The sequence below is a fragment of the Oryzias latipes genome, chromosome 9 (genome assembly GCF_053564925.1).
Source record: "Oryzias latipes strain Hd-rR chromosome 9, Olatipes_Hd-rR_3.1".
In the NCBI taxonomy this organism is placed as follows: Eukaryota; Metazoa; Chordata; class Actinopteri; order Beloniformes; family Adrianichthyidae; genus Oryzias; species Oryzias latipes.
In genome coordinates this window covers 23,982,240-24,003,561 of record NC_136245.1, presented here as the reverse complement: position 1 = coordinate 24,003,561, position 21,322 = coordinate 23,982,240, and the positions used below count along the sequence as shown (strand labels likewise).

General features: G+C 37.6%; 1 protein-coding gene across 4 annotated transcripts in view; it reads right to left on the bottom strand.

Annotated features, from left to right (window-relative positions):
- Positions 1–21,322, bottom strand: part of LOC101174433 (netrin receptor UNC5C) — a 199,177-nt gene that overhangs the window by 71,177 nt on the left and 106,678 nt on the right. For all 4 annotated transcript variants that reach the window (XM_011479047.4, XM_004072344.5, XM_078953067.1 and 1 more), the window contains exons 3-4: positions 11,502–11,645; positions 437–540 (exon numbers count right to left, since the gene is read on the bottom strand). In XM_011479047.4, coding sequence (XP_011477349.1) covers positions 437–540; positions 11,502–11,645 — 248 coding nt within the window. The remainder of the gene's footprint in view (positions 1–436; positions 541–11,501; positions 11,646–21,322) is intronic.

The following is a 21,322-nucleotide window of genomic DNA, read 5'->3' as shown; positions in this document are numbered from 1 at the left end:
AGTTTTTCACTGGGAGTTCGGGGGAATTTCTAGGGCACTTGATTTTGAAATTTTAGATTTGGACAGAACTACAAAATGGTGAACGAACTATATAGTGCACTATATAGTGAGTTGTGAAAGAATTTGGACACCACCCCAGTGTTACTGTGAATGTTGCTAATAAAAATCTGACCAACTGACGAACTTATCTCTGAATTTTTTCATCGCGTTTAGTGCGCTTTTTAGTTCTGTGCCCCTTATATATGATTGATTATATATTGGTTTGTTTTTTGCCTTTTTTTTTAAATCCCTATTTGGTTGCCTTTGGCTCAATTAATATGTAATACCATAATCTATAATTATTGTTTCCTGTCTCCCTTTTTTTCCCACCTTTCACCTGATATTTTGATTCAAATTTCTCACTGATAAAAAAAGAGCAGTAACATATGTCACATACCTCAGCTGCAGGTATGCCCTCTGGGGGCCGGCACTGTAACAGCACTTCCTGTTCCAGTGAGACTTCCTTTCCCAAAGGTTCCTGTTCAAATGATTTCTTCAGATCTGCAAGGACAAATAAAAGTTGGCAATGATGATTGAGTATATTTAGCCATGAACGTTTTACATGTTTGTAAAGGGAGAAGTTCGAGCTAAAGCTACACAGTTAGCATGTAAGAAATCAAACTTTAAGAAATAGATAAAAGGGTATAAAGATTAAATTACTGATTATCAAGAGCTTAATACTTATTCTTTATAATTAATACACATTTTGTGTGCTCCTATTGAGTTTCACAAATCTGTCACATGATCTGTAAGGCATTAACATCAAAAACAGCTGATTTTATTTTTATAATTTATCATTTTACCACTTACTTATTAATTGACTGAGAGTTTAACTACCGGTAGCTTGAAGCCAAGACTGGGTCATTTCAAAGGGGAAAGCTAATTCTGAAGTGTACTCATGAAAGACAAATACATAAACAAAAATTAGCTGAAATTATATTAGTAACATAGAAATATGTCACTTTTAATGTAACATTACATCTATAAAACACTTGTTTGTATTTCACCCCATCAGTTTTTATTACCATAATAATTACAAAACAACAAAATGTGGCAAAAATTTAGAATTTTCCACATTATCATTGCAAACCGTAATATTTCTGTCAACCCCAGCTAAACTTTACCCCTGATATTTTATTTAGCAGTGTTCTAAATTATCAGATATGTATAATAAATATATATATAATAACTGAGCAAAAATTATTTGGCATAGCTTTAAATCCAACAGCCCTTAAAATGAAACATATACAAATAGTATAATTTTCCAAATACCCAGAAGGCATTGTGACCTGCTGCACAAATTACCTCGCACAGCCTCTTTTAACAAGGAAGAGTAGGTTCTCCACTGAGCCTGTATACCTCATACCCAGATAGCAATAACTTAGCTGAACGGAAGCTTTTTTCTTTTGAGACTTTTTTTTTTCTTTTATCAGTCACAACTGAGAGGTCAAGATCATAAAGTAGGACATTTCAAGTTTTACCTGTCAGTTTACAGTTTTTTGCCAGTATAAAAAACACAACAATGAGCTTAAATTTGGAGATACAGATCCATCCAGTAAGATGTTAATAACTTACCATACAATCTCATATTGAGGGCCTAGGTCTAAAGGAGAAGCTTCTAGCCATCTTTGCATCTACTGAAACTGGCTAAATTTCTGAAGGATTAATGTGCTCTTCTCACTTATGTTAATATCATAGGTCAGTTCATATAAGCTGTAAACTGAACCAGCAAGAGATCGGAACAATGGGTTTCAAATCCAGTATTACCGAAAAAATGTCTAATTCAGTGCAGTACAGATCAAGTTTGCTTTGCATCGGGTCAAAATGGCTTGTAGCAATGGTCCATGTAACGCCTGCTCCTTCTGAATCCTTCTGAGGCTAGACGTTGGTCCAGATTTGTTACAACAATGAATAAAAAAAATATTAACCCAGTTGCTTTTCCTATAGTGGGATGGCCTTTTCCAAGAAAAACTTGAAAGTATAACTGTTTTGCCACAGGGATAGCATCCCAGCTGACCCAAACATCTTCATGAATAAATAACAACGGCTTTTTACACAGACCGTTTTTTTCTAAAAAGTTGTTACTGTCTGGTCTAACTATTTTACTTTTGCTGAGTGTTTCTACACAAGCATAGCTAGACTCCTCCAGCTCTTGACAATCTAAGGTATGGACAAAGTACCTATTGTTCTCTTGAATAAAAAAGACAAAAATGGCTCCTGCTTTGTCTGTAGCCCCTTTTTGAAAATAAAATCATGGAATGGCTACTGTCCCGTGCAAGAACGCAGCAATTCTTGAGAATGCTCACAAAATTCCAGTAATGGCCTTTATAGAACAGAAACTTTAAGCCCATAAACAAACCTAATTTATATACAACAAATCTACTTTTTATCAGATTCCTGGTTGTACAGCTTTATTGGTATAAAGCATTATGTGAGGAAACAGAGAATTGCCGATGCTGAAGGATACCTTCACAATACAGTCAATCTCTCTGAGGGATGAATGCCTGAACAGAGCATGATGGTTCATTATGGGAGTAATCACCCAAAGCTTTAGCCCTAAATCCACCACATGGCTACCCACACATGCAGAGCGAGATTCAGGCAGACAAAGACAGAACATTGCAGAAAAACAGATACAGTCACACACAGATGAAGAGGCAGGTACGGCTTGCCCAACCCAACACCATTGCTAATAAACAAACTCTCATACGGTAAAAATTGTGTAAAACAACTGTAGACACAAGGATTAAAAAAAAGGAAGTGCTTGAGGGAGGAGGCACACTTCTCTGATGCCAGGCAATTTCAGGAACAATTTCCTGATCTTAATTAGTAAGGGAGATGGAGAAATGAGGAGTTGGCTGTCAGTGGATTTCCATAAAGATTGAGAATGAAATTAAAGGGGATTAAAGCAAACTGCTCGGGGATGGTGGCACACACTGAATCACACATTGTTTGGTAGAGGAGTATGGTTTGACAAGCCTTTTGCAAGTTTAGAAGCAAAACAATGCTTCATTGTTTATTTGTCGATATATTCTTGAAAAATATATGTGATTTTGTCTTGATCATGGTCACAGCATTGCCCACTGGCTTTTAAAGCACCACAGACCACAAATATCTGTCCCTGAAAGTTCTGTCTCTCTACGGGAGGGAAGTGTGTGTGCAAGAAGGAAATGACAGCTGCACTAATTCACTGACTCCACTTTACTTCCAAACTGTAAACAACACTATCCAGCTTCATAAATATGACAAAAAGCCATGGAAATCCTCCAAAGAGGCTTTCAGACTTTTAGCATCACATCAAAGCTGAGAGCCACAGATCTGGTGAAAAGCGTTGTTCAATGTGAACTGAATGCAGCCGTGTCAGCACCTATTCAGGAGAAAGACTTCTTGAACAAACTCCTCTTTGCTTTTCTCCTCTTCTGCCGTCATGTGTCTTTTTCCAACTCCTTACTTCTCCATCTACGAGTTCCTCAACCATTGCTCAAGTAAAACTGTTATTATGTTTGTGGTTAGCTTGTTGCCTCGGGCACCTCTACATAAGCACATTTTAGAGCAATTATCCAAAATGGGTGTCTCTGCCCGCATGGTGCGCACACCAAATTAAAGCAGTTTTCCCTGATGCAGCTGCTCAAGCAATAAAAAGCAATGCGAGATACTTAGAAATAGAAGAGGAAAGTACTCTCACTTAGTCTCAGAGAGGATCATTATGATTGATTTTCCTATATGATGGCATACTTTGGAAAAAAAACAAAAAGAGAAAACCTAATTCCTTGGTTTCTTGCTATAAATAGCTATAAATGATAAATCCACCTGGAAAAAAGGGCAATCAGAAAGTAAACGGGAAATAAAACTGAATTATTGCTCGAATTATAGATTTATCTGAGAATATAAGGAAACAAATGAGCATTTATGAAGCAAAATTCATCTGACAAAAAAGGAAAAATATCATATATTATCATAATGATGAGAACATGTTTTTTTATTCTTTTCTGGGAAATCATACATTAGCATTATGCAAATGTTGTTAGCATTCGATTAATTTGTATGTACAAAAGTATCCACCACTGCATTGCTCATGGGTCAGGGTCAGATTAAGGGTCAGGGCATTCTGCCCTTAAGATTGTTTTGAAATTGTAAAGAAGTTTTGCCATTTTATACAAAAACTTTCAGACGTGCATAGCTGTGGGGCACTAATGCACAACCAGCCTCTTTTTCCTATCTTATGATTTTTTTTTTAGAATAAACTTAAGATAAGAATTTTTTTTAACATAATAACTAAAAAAAAGGAAAGTTAACATTCACCACAGCTCCAAGCCCTGACACAAGAAACATGACACCTCAAATGTGTGAACTGTTCAGCGCATCACAGCTTCACAGCTGATGTTCGTTCTCTGAAGAAGTGCCAGGGAGTGCAACATCCTCTAAATGAAGGACAACGAATAAGACATTACTGTGTGGCTAGACTGGTTATGAAAGCTATCCATTCATGAATTTAAACTTTTATTCCTTCTCTCTTTTAAAGTAAAGATTAAAAAAAAGGTATGTTAATAATAGGAACTAGTTTTCTGATCTTTAAAGTCCCACTCTGATTATCTTTTGATGTATTTTGACAGCATTCCCAGTAGTCTATATGATTATGCTTGTTAGGCAAAATAATAAAAAACAAAACAAAACACTATTGTTTGCATTGTGTCCACTGGCATGGAGCAATCTCACCCATTCTTCCCCTTTCCATTCTCTGTTTAAACAGAAGGGAGCTTGTGGCCCGCCACGCATATTTTCAGTCTTTTTCAAACTGCATTTTTTCATCTTATCCTGATTCACAATAATTTCAAGAAAAATACCCCAAAAAAAATGTTAAAAAAATAACACAGTTTACATTTGAACGGTTCTTTAAGTCATTTTTTATGTTCAGCATATTATGTTACAGGGAGTTATTTTGCAATGTTTTGGTTCATGTTTTTATTTTTTTAAAGGGGTTTTAAGTGTTTCGTTTTTTTTGCTTTGTTTTTTTTACTAACACTTACAGCCCTAAAATAACCTTTTTTGACAAAAACTAGAAAGCAAAATACATTTGTTGTATTTAATGCAGGGCAGTCAAACCAGACAGTGCTGCTTTTAAATGAAGTTTCTATCAGGAAAGGCTATTCAGATGCTTATTTTAAAATAAGAACATGTATAAGTGGCAGGCTATCACACAAATAAAGGCATAGTCACTGTTTATTTTAACTCTGCAGTACAATACACTTAATTTAAAGAAAACAGATGAGTTTTTACCATTTAGATTTTTTACAGATGCATTTGCTTTTGACTCAAAGTGTTGTTGTTTTTGTGAGGCTAAATGTTTCATTGCTGACTTGCATCACTGTCTGTAAATAACGTTTTTAATTCCATCTTCACCTGTCGAGCAACTGACAACACAATAGCTGTTAGACTCCTGTGCTCCTGTTTACTTCATTTGCTTTTAACAGCCAACACTCACCAGCAATTAAAAAAGGCCTTCTCACTTCAAAAACAAATTAGCTAATAATGCTCTAATAGTCTTGTTTTATATGTTGACAGTGTCTACGTTATGTGCAAACCCTAACACAATAAAGTCCTATTGTAGCATTTAACAGTGTCTGAAGTTTAAATCTTGTTTTATGTGATAAAATGACTACAATGTGAAAATCCAAATGCAGGCGGAACAGCCAGCTCTGGTTCTGGCACGTTTAGAGGAGGATCTCGGTGGGCCTGCATGAGGATCGAGCTCAGGTGAGAACACTGGCAGGGAACATGGTTGGGTTGCTAATGGACTCAGATGGGAGAACTTAATGAAGGATCCCAGGTGTAGCTCTGGAGCTAAGTCAGGAGGGAAGGGAGGGACCTGGCCACAGCAGCAGACCGACCGGGACCTTTTGGGTTCTTCTCCCTCTGAACATTCTTCACTCAGAACAAATGGCATGCCCAGCAGACAAAATTAAGTCTGTTGGAGGGGAAAATAGAGCACTAGGCAATGTCAGGCTCACCCTCTGCCAGGAAGAACCTCAAGAGGACGGCTCCAGAGCTGGCCCAGGCTTCAGGCTGAAGAGTTGGATGCTGAGTGGTAACTAAGTTAAAGTTAACTGAAATAATGTTCCCCTGTTATCCTGCAGGGTTGATGCTAAACTAAAGAGTCTGAAGGAAGCAATCAAAGACCCCAATGCAAAGTTAAATTCATGACTCTACATATCAATATGAACTAATTAGTTATTTCTTGAATTTTAATTTGAAAAAAATATTTAAGGGAAGGTAGTGAAACCTTTTTTTCACATAACAATAATTTAAACCAAACCATGGTAAACATAGAAATACATTTAAAACAGAAAAGCATGTATTTTGTAAAAAATTGGTTTGAAACAAGACTTATATTAAATTATATATCACATTTTTAAATGACATGTACTTGGTTAATTGATTTTTTTTTTTAAAAGCCAGACCCTCTACTACCGTCGTCCTTGAATATTAGAAGGCTTTTGAAATATCTCAATGAAAAGAAATACAAAGTAAGTAAGAAATGAAAGAACACAGTGACTTTTGGAAAGGTTTTTTTTTCTTTCTGTGTGGTTACATAAGTGACTTTCAAATGTCCCCTTCTGCAGTGCTGCCAGTTGTTTGCTGAACTCTCCACCCTGTGATTTCAACAACCTGTGATCAGTTCCACACACCAGGCTAGGTCAGATTTTCCCGGGGATCCTGGTTTGAAAAATGAGTCATTAGGATGAAAAATAAAAGCCCCAAAGACCTGCCTGCTACCTCCACGGGGGACCAGAAAACAACATAATTGTTTGAAATGTGAAGCTGACATCGACTGGTAGGAAAATGACTGAACGGGTTGAAAGATTTAGAGCAAAAACCATCAAAGATTATTATTGCGAATCAATCAAACATTTAGGGTTTAATTTGTCCAAATACAGATTATTATTACAGTAATGGCTTCTTTTTTTTTTTGCTCAAAAAAGTTTTTCCTTTAGTTATAAACCATATGTTTTGACTTAACCACAATTTATGAATCCAAGGTGAGTTTTCTTTTTACATTTTACCAACACGTTCTGCCTTCCTCCAAGTGAAGGCTTTATTTTTCCCCTTATTTCCCACACTTGTAGTTAAAAAAGTGACTGAGTGAGTTCTGTCTGAGTAAATCAACAGTGTGGCTTACCACTTAAACACATAAGAGTACCCCGAAGCAGTCCTTGACATCTGGGAAAAAGCTCAGTGGCTCACAGCAGAACTGAACCATTATAACCACACTCTGGCACACAAATGCACAGTCTGTGGATTCGAACTATAAAAATGTTTATTCAGTGTTTGTCACTGCCATGAAGTCACCAAAAGCCCATTCCAGAACGTCTGTGGATGACATCAGCAGGAAAAAATTACTGAGGGACATTTGTGCGTTTCTGCGGCGGTCAGTGTGAAAGTGCATGTGCACTGGTGTTCGATATAAATGTCAGTGTGGCTGGCATTAGTGTTAATGTAACTGTAAAGACGTCATTTTATACTTTAAAAAGTCAAAGGCTTTTTATTATTATTGAGGCTATGATTGTAGGAAATTTGATACCAGAGAGGCTTGATAACTAAGTGCAGTTGTTGCCGGGTTACAAGAGACTAATGATGGGACCCCACTGCAGGGTTCAGTGTGGAAAAGTCGGTACATTCTTCCAGTTAAAGAGCAGAAATCCAGAGTTTCATCTTGTTTTAATACAACTCTGATGCAAACACAAATTTGGGACGCTTGGATCATAAAACCACATGAAACCCCCTCACTGATGCTTTCCAGATGACACAAGAAGATGTTTGTGTCGCTGTGTCCCTGAGTGTCTGGACTCCTGATTGCTATGCACACCAGTGTCAGAGCAAGGTGGCAGAACAAATTGCCATCATTTGAAATGTGTGTGTTTGTGTGGGCACAGGCTTATGTGCAGGACTGAGAAGTTGTGTGTGGGTGCGTTTTGTGTGTGACCTTGACACTGATAATCCATAGAAAGGGATGAGACTTGACCTGACAGCTAAGATCATGGCTCATAGTTCACATCCATTTGCACGTATTTGCTCATGTTTTATATTTTTAAAACCTTTTCCTTCCAAACTTAAAAAGTTCCTGAATCACTCACAATGTATGCCTCAAAAATTCAACATCGGTTTGACCATTTTTAAATTTTCTTTGACAGATTTACTCATTTAAAAAAAAAAAAAAGGAAGAACAATAAAGACATTAAAAAGAGACAAATGGGGTTTCCTCTGCCACAAAGTGAACTGATAAACAAAGAGAGGTGGAAACAATGGGATGAAAATAAGTGGTAAGAAGAAAGGCTCACAGAAATGCTGAATTGCTGTTGCACGGGGCACGGTGTAGTAGAAAAGACACTTTGCTCAGCAAGCTCCAGCTGCCAAGAAGCATTTTAATCACAACAGCTGATCCAAATAAGAGCCGAAAGCAGGGTAGGTCAGGAGGTTGGGTCGATTTGAAGTAAAAGGTTATCGCAAGAAAGGGCTGAGTATAATCAGATGTGGTTAAGAGAAAAATCCCAGTTATAATGGAAAACGACAATGTCAAGGGAGGAAATAAAGACTTTCAGGAAAAATGAAAGATAACTAGACTTTTGCTTTTTAGTGTCTCTTGATCTTTACAGCAGTTTATGAGATGTCCTCCATCTTGTTTCCAGTAGTTATAGTCTGAATCGAGTCACAAAAAATGGTAAAAGAGAAAAAAACTAAAAAGAGATCACTAATTTCTTATTTTTATAGTCAGGATGAAGATAAAAAAATGTATAATGACTCTTAGAATGACTTTATTGATGTTATCAGGTTAGCTTTGGCGTTACAAACAGACCTTTCAGAATGTTAGATTCTTATTTCTAGTGATTTTTTTTATCATATTGATTCAGATGGAAGGGGAACAGGAAACAGAACAAAGCCAAGACTCCGCAGATGATTTAATAAAAGGTGAGGTGAAGTGGCAGTGCTCAGCTGTAACACACGATGATGTCTGTGCTGATGACAAAGAAAGGTTTTTTTTTTGTGTCTCGTTTTAGTTCAAAACAAATTGGTCTGTACATCCTGGAACTCAAACACAATGTTGTGTGTCACCCACTTTATTATTAGAACTTTACTGAGCACGGCTGTGTGCGTTTCTGTGCTGCCGGTGCCTCTCAGCATGCATCGGCCCCAACGAAAGCCAAAAACAACACATTACCCAGCTTTCGTTGCACCCCAAGGAGGGTCTTCTCTGTTCAAGGATGTCATTAGCGGAAGTTGGAAGGATATTTTTGACTGTGGTCCATAACTCTTTGCTGAGAAGCAGAAAAAACATCCTCTTCTACAAAAACACTGGCAGTTGAATCAAAAGGCACACTGACATCTGCAGTTGGATATTGTAGCATTTTGGGACTTACCTAAAGGATCCAGTGCATGATAGACGAACACAAATGATGTCAAAGCAAACATACATAGGAAATGAAATCATGTGTTAGCCTTTTAGGCCATTCTGAAATTAATTATTGTAATGCAATGGAGATTAAAATGAATCCCATCATGTTTTGGTCAAAATCCAAGCTGCTACATATGTGACTGCAAGACAGCAAAAAAAATAAAAATAAAAAAAATGCCCTCAAGCACCCACAAGTAAGTGTGTCAGTAACAGGAGAAAAGCTTAAATAACCTAAAGAGAAATACAAAGGTCTGTTTGATGGATTTTCAACTGCAGTAGGAATATGAGCAGCATGGGAAGACAAGACTTCCCGTCTGTTGGAGTGATGCTGTCTGTTCTGCTCCATAATGAAACTAGTACGGTTTAATAAGTACCGAACAGGTTCTTTCTTTAAAAGGGCCCCAATCACATCCAAGCAGTTTCTTTTGGGTAAATTAATCAGAAAACGATCTGGTTTAACCAATATCTTTTCTGGTGTTAATGGTGTCCTCACTCCTCAGTGCTTTTCCCAAACACATTGACTTAAATAAGGACGGAATGATGCATATTCATATGTCTGAACTATGTCTGTGCTTTTTGGGGGGATTAATTTATTTTTATTATGTCGTCATACTTTTGATCTGTGATGTAAAAACCTTATAAACAGCTTGATCACTACTGGAACTTCACATTTTTCATTGAATTTGAGAGGCAATAGTCAGTACAAAAATGCTTAGTGGCAAATATCCATAGGATTTTTGATAAATATCTTGGCAATGTCGCTTTCCCTTTACTTTTAAATAACTTGATTCAACTAAAGAACTACTTCTTATGCTTCCCTCCCTGTGTCATAACTGCATGAAGATCGTCTGCCAGCCACAGCATTTCCGGTCTGGTTGGGTTTTATCCAGCATGTGTGCTTTTGGTGACCTTACTGTCAGACTCCCAGTTGTCTTATTAAATTCTTCAGCAGACCATAACAGGAAACTACCGATGGTAGACTTAATTATTAGAAACAAGCCTCAGCTCAGATAAGTTCCTCATCATGTCATTTAGTGTGAATGGTTGAGAGATTTTAACCTACTTCTGGTTTTTAGCCATTAAGTCCAACATTATCCAAGTTTAAATGTTTGTCATATGTGTGAGACGTTTTGTATAAAATGATAAAAGTACGATAAAAGTAAAAAATATGGTATTCATTTTGAAGTTTACATTACTTTGAACACCCAATCTAAGTGAAGGGAAAAAACATTTTTAAGAATGACTCTTCAAACAAAGTTATGGGAAAAAGTCGCCAAAAGGGCAGATTTGTGAGTAACGGTATGGTTTCATGCCAAGAAAGAGAAACCGCAGTTGCCATATTTGCTTTGATGGTGGGTCTGGAGAGCTACAAAGAAGGTCAGAAGAAGACGCCTTGTGTCTCTGTAGGTCTAGAGAAAGTCTTTGTTGGGAAACAGAGAGAGAAGCTGAGGTTTGTATGAGGAGGTCTGGAGTGGCAGAGACGTTTATTGTTGTGGTCAAGTGTGAGAGCTTTAACGCTATGTTCAAACTGGGCATGTGACGCATACTTAGCATATGGTGTTCAGACTGGATTGTTGCTACCCAGCTTGAAAAGGGCTTGGTGCAAAATGTCGAAGCATTCCAAATCTTTCGAATCTTTCTCTAGTCTTTTTGTTTGACAGCTTAATGCCGATATATAAAAGTCTTGGTATCATGTGATCACGGCCGGGGACATCCGCAATTTCTTCTCAATGAATAAAAAAAAAGGCCATCCACATGTCACTACCACATCCGAGTCTCTGATTGGTTAAAGTTCAATTAGTTTAACTTTCAACACGTTCAATGGACGCCCTTTGTATGTAGAACCCAAAAATGGTCTTAAAAACGTCTGTAGTGACACGTGAGAATAAGAGTTTTGAACATGGAAGCCCAAAATGCGCATATACATGCAGTTACACAGAGCTTTCATTGGAAGTTGGTGTGAACGTAGCTCAAGAAGTGGTGAGGTGCTTCGTTTCTACAGTGTTGTACTTACATGCAATGCGAACGTGCGCCTTGCGACTCTTGGTGGTTCCAGCCGAGCTCCAGGCCACACACTGACACCAGTAATCTTCAGGACCAAACAGCTCCTCCACTTGCTGACGTGTTATTTCTATACTGGCTTCTCTGACTACCAGACCTGCAGCAGAAGGGACAAAAATCAGTATTTACATGATCTACTAGGATTCAAATTTCCAAGTAAAAAAAAAAAACTCCTTCAGAGTTAATAACATTCAAGAGAAATTCATGGTTAGTGTCTGCTTAATCGTCTAGATGTCATTAGGACTGTGTGTATGCTTAAGAAGCAAAAGCAAATATCAATGCAAGTAAAAATAGGCATGGGGAAATCACTCAGTATCTAATGGGATTTACAAAGCCAGATCATTGTAGAAAAGTAGAGTCTGTACCATTTTAGATTAAACTTTTAGAGACTGCTTCTTTGGAACCCCACCAGCTATCTGACTGCATTCCGTTGTTCCTTTTTATCTGGGGTTTGAAAACAACTCCTCTGTAAAGCATAAAAGCCAAGATGAAATTACTGCACCCTACAGATAGCACAAGGAAGAAGAAATGAAAAGCAGTGTAAAAATAAAACAAATGAGAAGCAAGGGATAAAACTAGGATTGCAAAGAGCACAGCTAGAAAATTAAGGCAACAAAAGCATATTTCATAAGGATTGAAAAATATGAAGAAGTCATTTGATGGAGAAAAGGGGAAAAAAATTAACAAAATCAGAGGCTTATTAGGAGAAAAATGGTTTGCTTTACAGAGAGGATATGAAGGGTAAAGTTAAGCAAGAGGAGTAGGCTGGTAGATGTAATGGAGAGCTACAAGACAGAGGCCCAGAGAGATGAAGATAGGGGATGACAGGCTAGAAGGTGGAAGAGGGTAATAAAATGTGAAATGGAAAGGAAAGGAGATAAAAATGGATTTGCGTTAAAGTATGGGGGGAGCGGAAAGAAGATGAGGGGGAAACTGCTATGAGAGAAGGATCTGGGCAGTTTATTTCAGGTTCAGTAGTGTTACTCTATGGGGCTTTACAAATCTGACGTGGGTCTGCTTATGAAGACCGGGAAAGTTCTCGCCACTGGAGAGATGGTTATAGCACACGAGATGTCATGAAGGCAACGGGGACTAACAGTCCCAGGCAATATGTGAAATCCTGTAGATAGGATTGTGGCGGGCTTATAAGGCCATTAGTGGTGTGAGAATTAAAGAGAAACCCATGAGAGCAACACACAACACTGGCTTTCAAGGAAACCCGCTGCAAGAGGCAGCTTTTAAGATAAAAAGAGGTTGATACGATCAGGCATATAGATAGGCAAAAGAAGCTATTTAGAGTGTACGATGAACAGCTCAAGTGTCAGCAACAGTAAGGCCACAAACCAGAGGTGTTCAGTTAGTATTACGTCCAGAGCAAACACTCTATGAAGGAGGTAATGCACCGATTCACAGCTTCGAATGAAAGAGAAGCGGAGAACCAGAGGCAGAGGTGGAAAAATTTGACTACTAAAGACAAAATTATAACCAGAAGCAAAACCTGACAGCCAGCAGGCCAAGACTTTGAATGAACATTAAAAACATTTAGTGGGAAGACATAAAGGGCAGGAGGCAGAGGTAGGAGGTGGAGACCAGTGAGTGTGCTACTTCCAAAGTAATGAGGAAAGTGAAGCAATTAAAGTAAATGGCTCAAATGAGGCAGACAGCTAGTTATGGCAAATGGACTCAAACAAATGCAAAGAAAGCATATGGGATGGTACATGAATAGAAGGATGGGGTCTGTTGACTCAATAAGAGCCGCGGAGGACGGTTACGCTGAAGAAGCAGCGTTAAAAGCCTTTTGTGACATGTCGGGTTTGCTTTGGTAAGATATTGTTAACAAATTAGAGAAGTTCTGATAACATGTAACTGGTTTCATTTGCACTCTGCGCTGCAATGTAATTTAATAAGAACCCATGGTGACATCAGTGTGACAGTAAAATATGTAACAATTTGGGATTCTATGGTCCACTTGGTTTGTGGTAAAGCAAACAATTTTTTTCTGGGAAAAAATGGGTCTGGGTTAAGTTGGAAAGCTATTAGTTTTTGTTTTTTAAGGAAATTTAAATTGAGTTGCAGCAAAAACATGTTTTTAAATTTAAAAAAAATATGGAAAACATGCTCAAAACATTTGACTAGGAAATTATACAGGTAGAGAATGGCTTATTGTTATGACAAAAATAACTGCTTAAATGTTTGCTTAATTTACTTCTATCTTTTGTCATCCATCAGTAATTAAAGGAAAAGTTGTGCTCTTTATGTGAATATTTCACTGATGTAATACGAATGAACCATGGTAAAACCACGGAGGTAGTACGACTAAATCACACTAAGAGCATGGAAATCAACATAGTACATAAGCGTGATATGTGTGCCGTATACACGATATAAAAGTTATACATCGGTGGTAAATGCATGTAAAGTCCATAAGACATACGTGGAACGGTCATGGAAAGCCACAAATTTGCATATGCATCTAGGAAAAGATTTATGTAATAATTGCAAATAAAATTTGCGTAAACTGCCTAATTCTCAAATGACCAAAATGTTTGAACAGCTCAAAACCAAATTCATGTAAAGACTCGTTGGGGGAAACCCTTGATGGAAATCTGAGGACACACACTGACGAACACAAAAAAACTTATGATTTATGAATATCATGCATGTATCATGGAAGACCGTAATTTCATACGTGGAAAATGCACACAAAAAAAACCAAGAAGTCTAAAAATACTTTTTTTTGCATCACTGGACTACTTTATATAAGCAAGGTTTCCTAGACTATTATTCTCCCTGAGCATATTACTAAAATATGTAATACTGTGTTACCCCCAGGAAAAGCATTTAGCCATTCCAAAAAAAAAAATATATCCATAAAATCCATCAGTTTCAAAAGGAAAAATTAATGCAAAGTGTGTCCCACACAACTGATTGTGGTTGTAAAATTACAAAATACTACAACTTGTTTTATAATAGTCACAAAAAACTCATAAATAAATCAGCTTTTTCCATACGTATTTCCTTTTTTTTAAATATAAGGTGGTTTTTAAGTTACAAAGTGATCGTTTTCTTTTTTCTATCCAGCTTTGTGCGTTGCTGTTACTTCAGATTTTAACTCCTGCATAGATGCAGTCATTTAAAAAGCTCATTTGTTTTGTATGTGGGTCATTCAGCCAGCAGCGTGGGATTTGTTGAAAAGGTGTTGGAAATTTTTTATTCAAAATAAAGAACTGATAATAATTGATAATAATATATATTTTTTAAATTTGTCTGGTCTGGTAGCTGAGCAAAAAGATAGTAACTGAAAGCATCTTTAGTTGGATAGATTTTATTGTTACGACACTTATGCAGGGCATTTCCACTGTTGATTGCTTTCATCCAAAATGTAAATCTTTTTTCTACAACACATCCATGACTGATTAAAATTGACATTGTGTAAATACACAAATTTCCTCCTCAATAAATTACATCTGACAGCTCAAAGGTTGCTTCCCCTAAAACTGAATCAGCCCCAGTTGTTTCCTTTGCAGGCTCTCAAAATAAAAAAATAGAAAGGCTGATGGGCAGAACAATTCATTGCGGCTTTAAAAGTCCCAGATCACTCACTGTAGTTTGTTTAGGTAGTGGGTTCAGAGCATGCATCTGCTGTGAGTAGACAAGCGTGGAATCTTGACTCTCTGTAGCATGACAGAACTTTACATCAACAAAACCGCAACTGCCAGCTAAGAGAAGCAGAGGGGGAGATAAAAAATGGAAGACGAGTTTGAAGAAAAGTAGATACTGTCACAAGTCTGCAGTCCTGTTGAGCACAAATCCCCCACCTGGAAAGCTTTTTCTCCTGGTTTCAGTCACCACTGGAAAGTTTACTTGTTTATTTGTTGTTTTGGGAGTCCAATTTGATGTACAGGATCTCGATGTACTGCAAACCTCCAGTACTTTTGAAGGATAAAGATGGTATAGAAAAAGCTAAAGTAATGCAACCCATATACCTCCAAAGCAATTACATATTCAGTGCTTTTTATAACTTCTTCAAGGCCCAAGGACTTATACAGTCGCAGTTCTATTCACCGACCCACACACAAGCATTTATATGCTGCCATGCTCAGTCACTGGGAGCAACATGGGGTTCAGCGTCTAGCCCAAAGACAATTCAACACATTGACAGTAAGAGTGGGGACTGAAGTTGCTACCTTCCAATTAGGGTCGACCGCTCTACCACTGTGCCATGGCCACCACCACTTATAAGAAACCTAAAAGTAAAAGGCTAAAATTGTTTAGCAACCTTCCAACCCTCAGAACTGTATTTATTGTGTGTTGATCTCTTAATTTTTGTGAATTCACACTCCAATTGTTTTTGTTTAATTCCACCACTCTTTCACAAGAGGATGTGCTGAAAGAAAAAATAGCTGAAGAACAGCAAAGCTCCGACAAAATATAAATTCTAAGTTCTTCAAGTCAATGAGGCTGAAGGTGAACAGAAATGAAATGAAAAAGACATTCAGAAAACAGCGAGCGAGTCTGATGGAAAAACAGAGACCGGACATTTCAAATGGTCTAGATAATAAATGGAATAGGGGACGAGTGTGCGGAACGGGCACTCAAAGGGTTTCATGTGTTTAAATGTGGTAAGTAGGTCCAATGAATTGTTCTTTGGGAAGGAAAAGTAGCAGGAAGCATCCCAGAATAGTTGTAAACATGGAAATCAAGTAGATATTGAGTATAAATTATAAAAACAAACAAAAAAACAACAACATTTGAACTGCATATTAAAAGCATGGTAACTTGATCACTTTAGTACAACATTTGAATTTTACATCTAAACTCATGATACAGGTGCATAGCAAGCAAGCGATATACTGTATCTCTAATCTACTGTATAATTGGTTCAGGGTGAAAAAGTGTTGTTTAACAAAGGATTAAATCATTTTCAGAAGTATTTCCTTAGACAGCCAATCAGACAGACAACCAATGGTTTCCAAATCCATTGTGTGTTTTGTTGAGTGCATGTAAATCTTGTACGTTTTAGTCTTTCACTGGTCCCAAAGAGACAACGAACCAGGACACAAAAGAGTCTGCCGGGAACTGTGACCAAACTCAAACAATTCCCACTAACATGCATCATCAGGCAAACAAACATTCAAATTTGCATACAAAGAAAACAAAAGCTTTACCGCCACACATAGTCGCAGAACGAACGTGCACAAATTCAGCCGGAAAGCCGGTGTGCTGAAAACTTCTACACATGGCTGTCGTGCACTCGAAATGCTCGCCAAACAAAACAAGTGAGAAGGAGAGATGTGAGGGCATCAAAGAACTAAAAATGGCTGACTAAACTGATGTCAATGGAGGCAGAAACAGAAAATACAAAACCAAAAAAAAAAAAAACAACAGAGAGAAAGAGCAACACGAGAAAGGGGAGCGACAAAGACAAAAAGAAATCAATACAAGAGAGATGGCAGTAAAGGAGGGAGAGAGGTCACACATCACCCAAGCCAATACTGTGGGAGTCAGTAATGCACGAATGTGTGTGTGTGTGTGTGTGTGGGTGTGTGTGGAGAAGCAGGTTATTGCTAGCAGACTAATAACCATTCACACTTTGGCTAATGGAGACAAAGTAAGTACACAAGAACACATCATGTCAGTAGCTCCAATTGTAAAGATACGCCCTTCACAATGACAATCACAATCTACTCAAAGGGTTGTTGTTTTTCAAAGCCACGTTTGTTAATACATACTATATACGTGTGTGTGTGCATGTAGCCGAGACTGAGATGTCATTCTTTTGATAGTGGGTTGTCAGGACATCTCGTTTTGACCTTTCATGTATTGTAAAAAGTCAACAAAAAAGCAGAAATTAAATGTGTCTCAAAGAAAGTAGAACTAAAAGCTGGTTGAAGAAATAAACCTCTTTTCCACTGGCTGGATGATAACCTCTGCTTCCCCTTAAGCCACTATGTACGTCTTTACGTGAATTCCGTTGTGAGCTGTTCATAATTTTGCGCCGGTTGAGAATCACGCATTTTATGTAGTTTATATGCAATTATTACGTAAATCTTCTGTAATGTGAGTCATTTTAGCAAGATGCATGCGCAAATTTGCGACCTTCCACGGCCTTTCCACGTATGTCTAACGGACTTTTCACGCATGTACCACCAATGTGTAACTTTTATATTGCGAATACGGCGCACATCACAGTAAAATTACATAATTGATGCACAAATTTTGGGCCAGATTTGGTTTTCGCATTAATTTGCTTGTTCTTTCCATGGTTTATTTGTAATTCTGTAGTTTTTAATGTGGTTCATTCATTATAGTATATTCATGTCTGACCAATTTTTATCTGTACAATATGCACAAAATATACGTAGTAGCTGTGTGACATGGCATTTAGCCTTTGCCTTCAGATGATCTTCTAGCCTGCTTGTAACATTCACCTGGCTCATCCACACTTTAAAAATGTTTGTTCTGTCTTCAATCACAAAATCGATGTCATTTAGCAATAATTCAGTTCTTGAGCCCCGTCTGATGTTTGCTTTGAATGAAAATACAGCAATCTCAAAATTGAGTTCATGTAATGAAATGTTGGAGCTTGCAAAGTGGAAAGCTGACAGTTAAGCACAGGAGGGATAATTAAAACAACAAAAGTCCATGTTTCATGTTTCCTCAAGTCATAGCAGTTCAAACCCCAGTGCTCCGTCAGTGCATCGTCCCTGTTTCTCCTGCATGTCTGATTGCTTCCCAGTGCAGGCCGATGACATAATTCTGAGGAAAATTATTCATCAAGAGGAAGAGAGGAAATATCAGTTTTTATTGAGGTAGGTATTGAACCAAAAAAATGTTTTCTTCCAATCACTTTTGCCTCCTTGGCAAAGTGACATTCTTGCCACCATTTAGCATTTTTGTCATATATTTTTTTTAAATACAGAGTATAAACTACTGTCTATAAAAATGTGTATTTTAAGTTATGCAAACATGTGTGCACAGAAAACTTACTCTGAACTTTTATTTATCTATGCATGCCATAGACAGTATTCTGCTGTGCTCTAGTTTTTATGCCTTATCATAGTATTATGTATTACATATGCAAACAGGTTTAAAAAATGATGATTGTCTCTTATAGTCCCACTCCAATCCTCTTTTGCTCTATTTATTTTTTAAAGTGTAACCAGTAGTTTTTTAATTACGATTATGCTGTTTTTTGGGGAAATCAACAAACCTGTGCTGTTTTCTAGGACATAGTTTTTGCAGAACATCAGGAATTCAATAGAAGTTTGCCTCTGAGTTGTGGGTGGGACTGTTAGCATTAAGTAAGCCTGCCCTGACTTCCCATCATCCCTTTGGTTATAGTCTCTCGTGCTAGCTTACAGCCCCTCACAATCCCAACCTAACATTAGCTTTGCAGCAGAAATGGCGAGCCATATCAGAGCTATCCAGCCGTACAGCCAGATTCCAGCTCGGACAAGGAAAATGAAGACGTACACGGATCTATTTGTCTACAATCAGATGCATCAGAACAGAACGGAGCAGAGAGTTTGTGGCCTGCCGATTGTAGTACTTCCAGCTACAAGCATTTTCCAAAAGAAATTTCGGTCATCTGTCCCTGATTCACAACAATTTGAATAAAGAAATACAATTTAAGCTCAATCTTCTTGATATATGACTCCCATTGTGAGAAAAATGCTACAAGAACATGTTAAAAACACCAGAAACTGATTTTTTATTGGCATGGGTCTTTAAATTGGAACGGTTTGACGTAGTGGATCCATGATGAGAACCTTGGAGCCTCAGTTACGCTAAAACTAGATGATTTTACCTTTTTTTCTTTGTTTTTAGAATGTCCAGTGCTTCACCACTCCACATTTGTCAGCATGAAGAGCAAAATCCGTTCTTTCATTCCTCAACTACTTTTGCCTGTTCATTACCTAGTTCTTATTTAGGAAAATGTTTAGTTTTGTTTTTGTTGATAAGGCTTTTGTAGAGCACTTTGTCTTCATGAGTATTATATGAAGGTGCAATATAAATAAATGTTGCTTGATGATAAAAAAAACAATAATAATAATGATGGTGTAAATGACAGATTAAGGTCTAAAAACAGCACAATATGGGTCCTCAATCATGATGTTTTCACATCACAAATTTGGAACTATGAAGACAGAAAGGTAGAATGAATTAAAAATAAGAACACATATTGACTTTTCTATAATGGACAAACTTTGCTTTTGTGATCTAAACTGATAAAGAGGGCACATTATATCAGAATGCACGGTCACAGCTTCACATAGCTAACCAGCTGAAGGTGCGGCAAACACTTGCTTGAACTTCACTTAACCTTTGCAGACTTTTGTCAAACAACCCACTGCTGCATCTATTAATAGTCGTGGGAGGTCAGCAGCTGTGCCTACAAATTGAGTTGGATGAGTGTGTGCGCAGGTCTGTGTTTGGGGGAGAATTCAGTGAATGTAAATTTGGCAGAAACCCTTTGAAAAAAAAAAGATTTTGATGTTTTCCTAAACTTGTATCTTGATTATGGTATCTAGATTTACTGGTGTGAGTCATAACTTCTTCTTCCAATAAAAAAGGAAAAAAGTCATGGAATGGTACCTGTCACTGTCTGTATCACTCCCCTAATATTTGCTACCCACTCCCCATCATCCCCTCATCATTCCCCGTTTCTCTCCCCTGCGTCTCAGGCTCAACTTGATCCACCTCTGCTCTTCCTGATTTCAGTTTGTGGAAATAAGAGTGGGGCAAAAACAGCACGAAGCAGCGAAAAAAAAAAAAAAACAGATAGGGGAAAAAGTAAAAGAGGATGAGATAAAGAGAAAGAGCAGGAAGAGGAATAATAAAAGCAGTAGGGGGGACGTAGCTTCTGGCTGTGTCTGTGAAGCAGCGTGAAACAAAGGAAAGAAAACAGCTTACAGAGTATTGGTTTTCACACAGGCAAACAGACAAACAGACAACTCAGTGTGAATTTGTGAGGCACAGAAAGCGCTGCCTTCCAACGTGATTCAGTAAAACGATGTTGCATAATATATAATCTCTTTATAAACTCATTGTTTGTTATTTAAAGGTGGCCCAAATCCTTTGAATAAAGGTTAAAAGACATGATGGAAGTGTTATTGTTCTAACATTGCTGTTTGCACTGTTCAGTTGCTAGTTAAAACTTTTTATCACTTTTTTAATGCAAAGCCACAGAAAAAAAAATCAAATGCTATTTATACAGCAAAATTGTATTGATTTATTCATCATAAAGTTGTGTGAGTACATCAGGATGGATTACGGTGTCCTTGAGAGATTAAATGGCCCATAGGAGCAAAAGCAGCAAGCAGCCAATGGTGATGGATCTGTGTGGGATGAATTAAGCATGAATGAAAGCACATCTTAAGCGGGTCAAAAATGTAAAACTAAATCAATGTTTTAGCTTGGCCTGAGGGGTTCTGCCAGAAATATACTCCCACCAATAAGTCTAAAAACGAAGTCATAAATCTCCAACTGAAAAACACCCAGGAAAAGCTGTCAATTGGTGCTGATACTCTATAATCCCTTTTCTTGTTCAATCAGTTGTATAGTTTGCTGAATGACTCATATTTGTGAAAAACCGATGCATAAATCCACGGGCCGTAAATTAAATGCAATCTTTCTTTGTGTAGACGTTATTTGGAACCCAGGAGGAGGCAAATAAAAGTCTGCTGGGAGATTAAGACGGGACCAGCAGCTGCACAGTGCAGAGAGAGGAAAACTCTGTGAGAACCACTGGTATAAACAAAAATGATAATT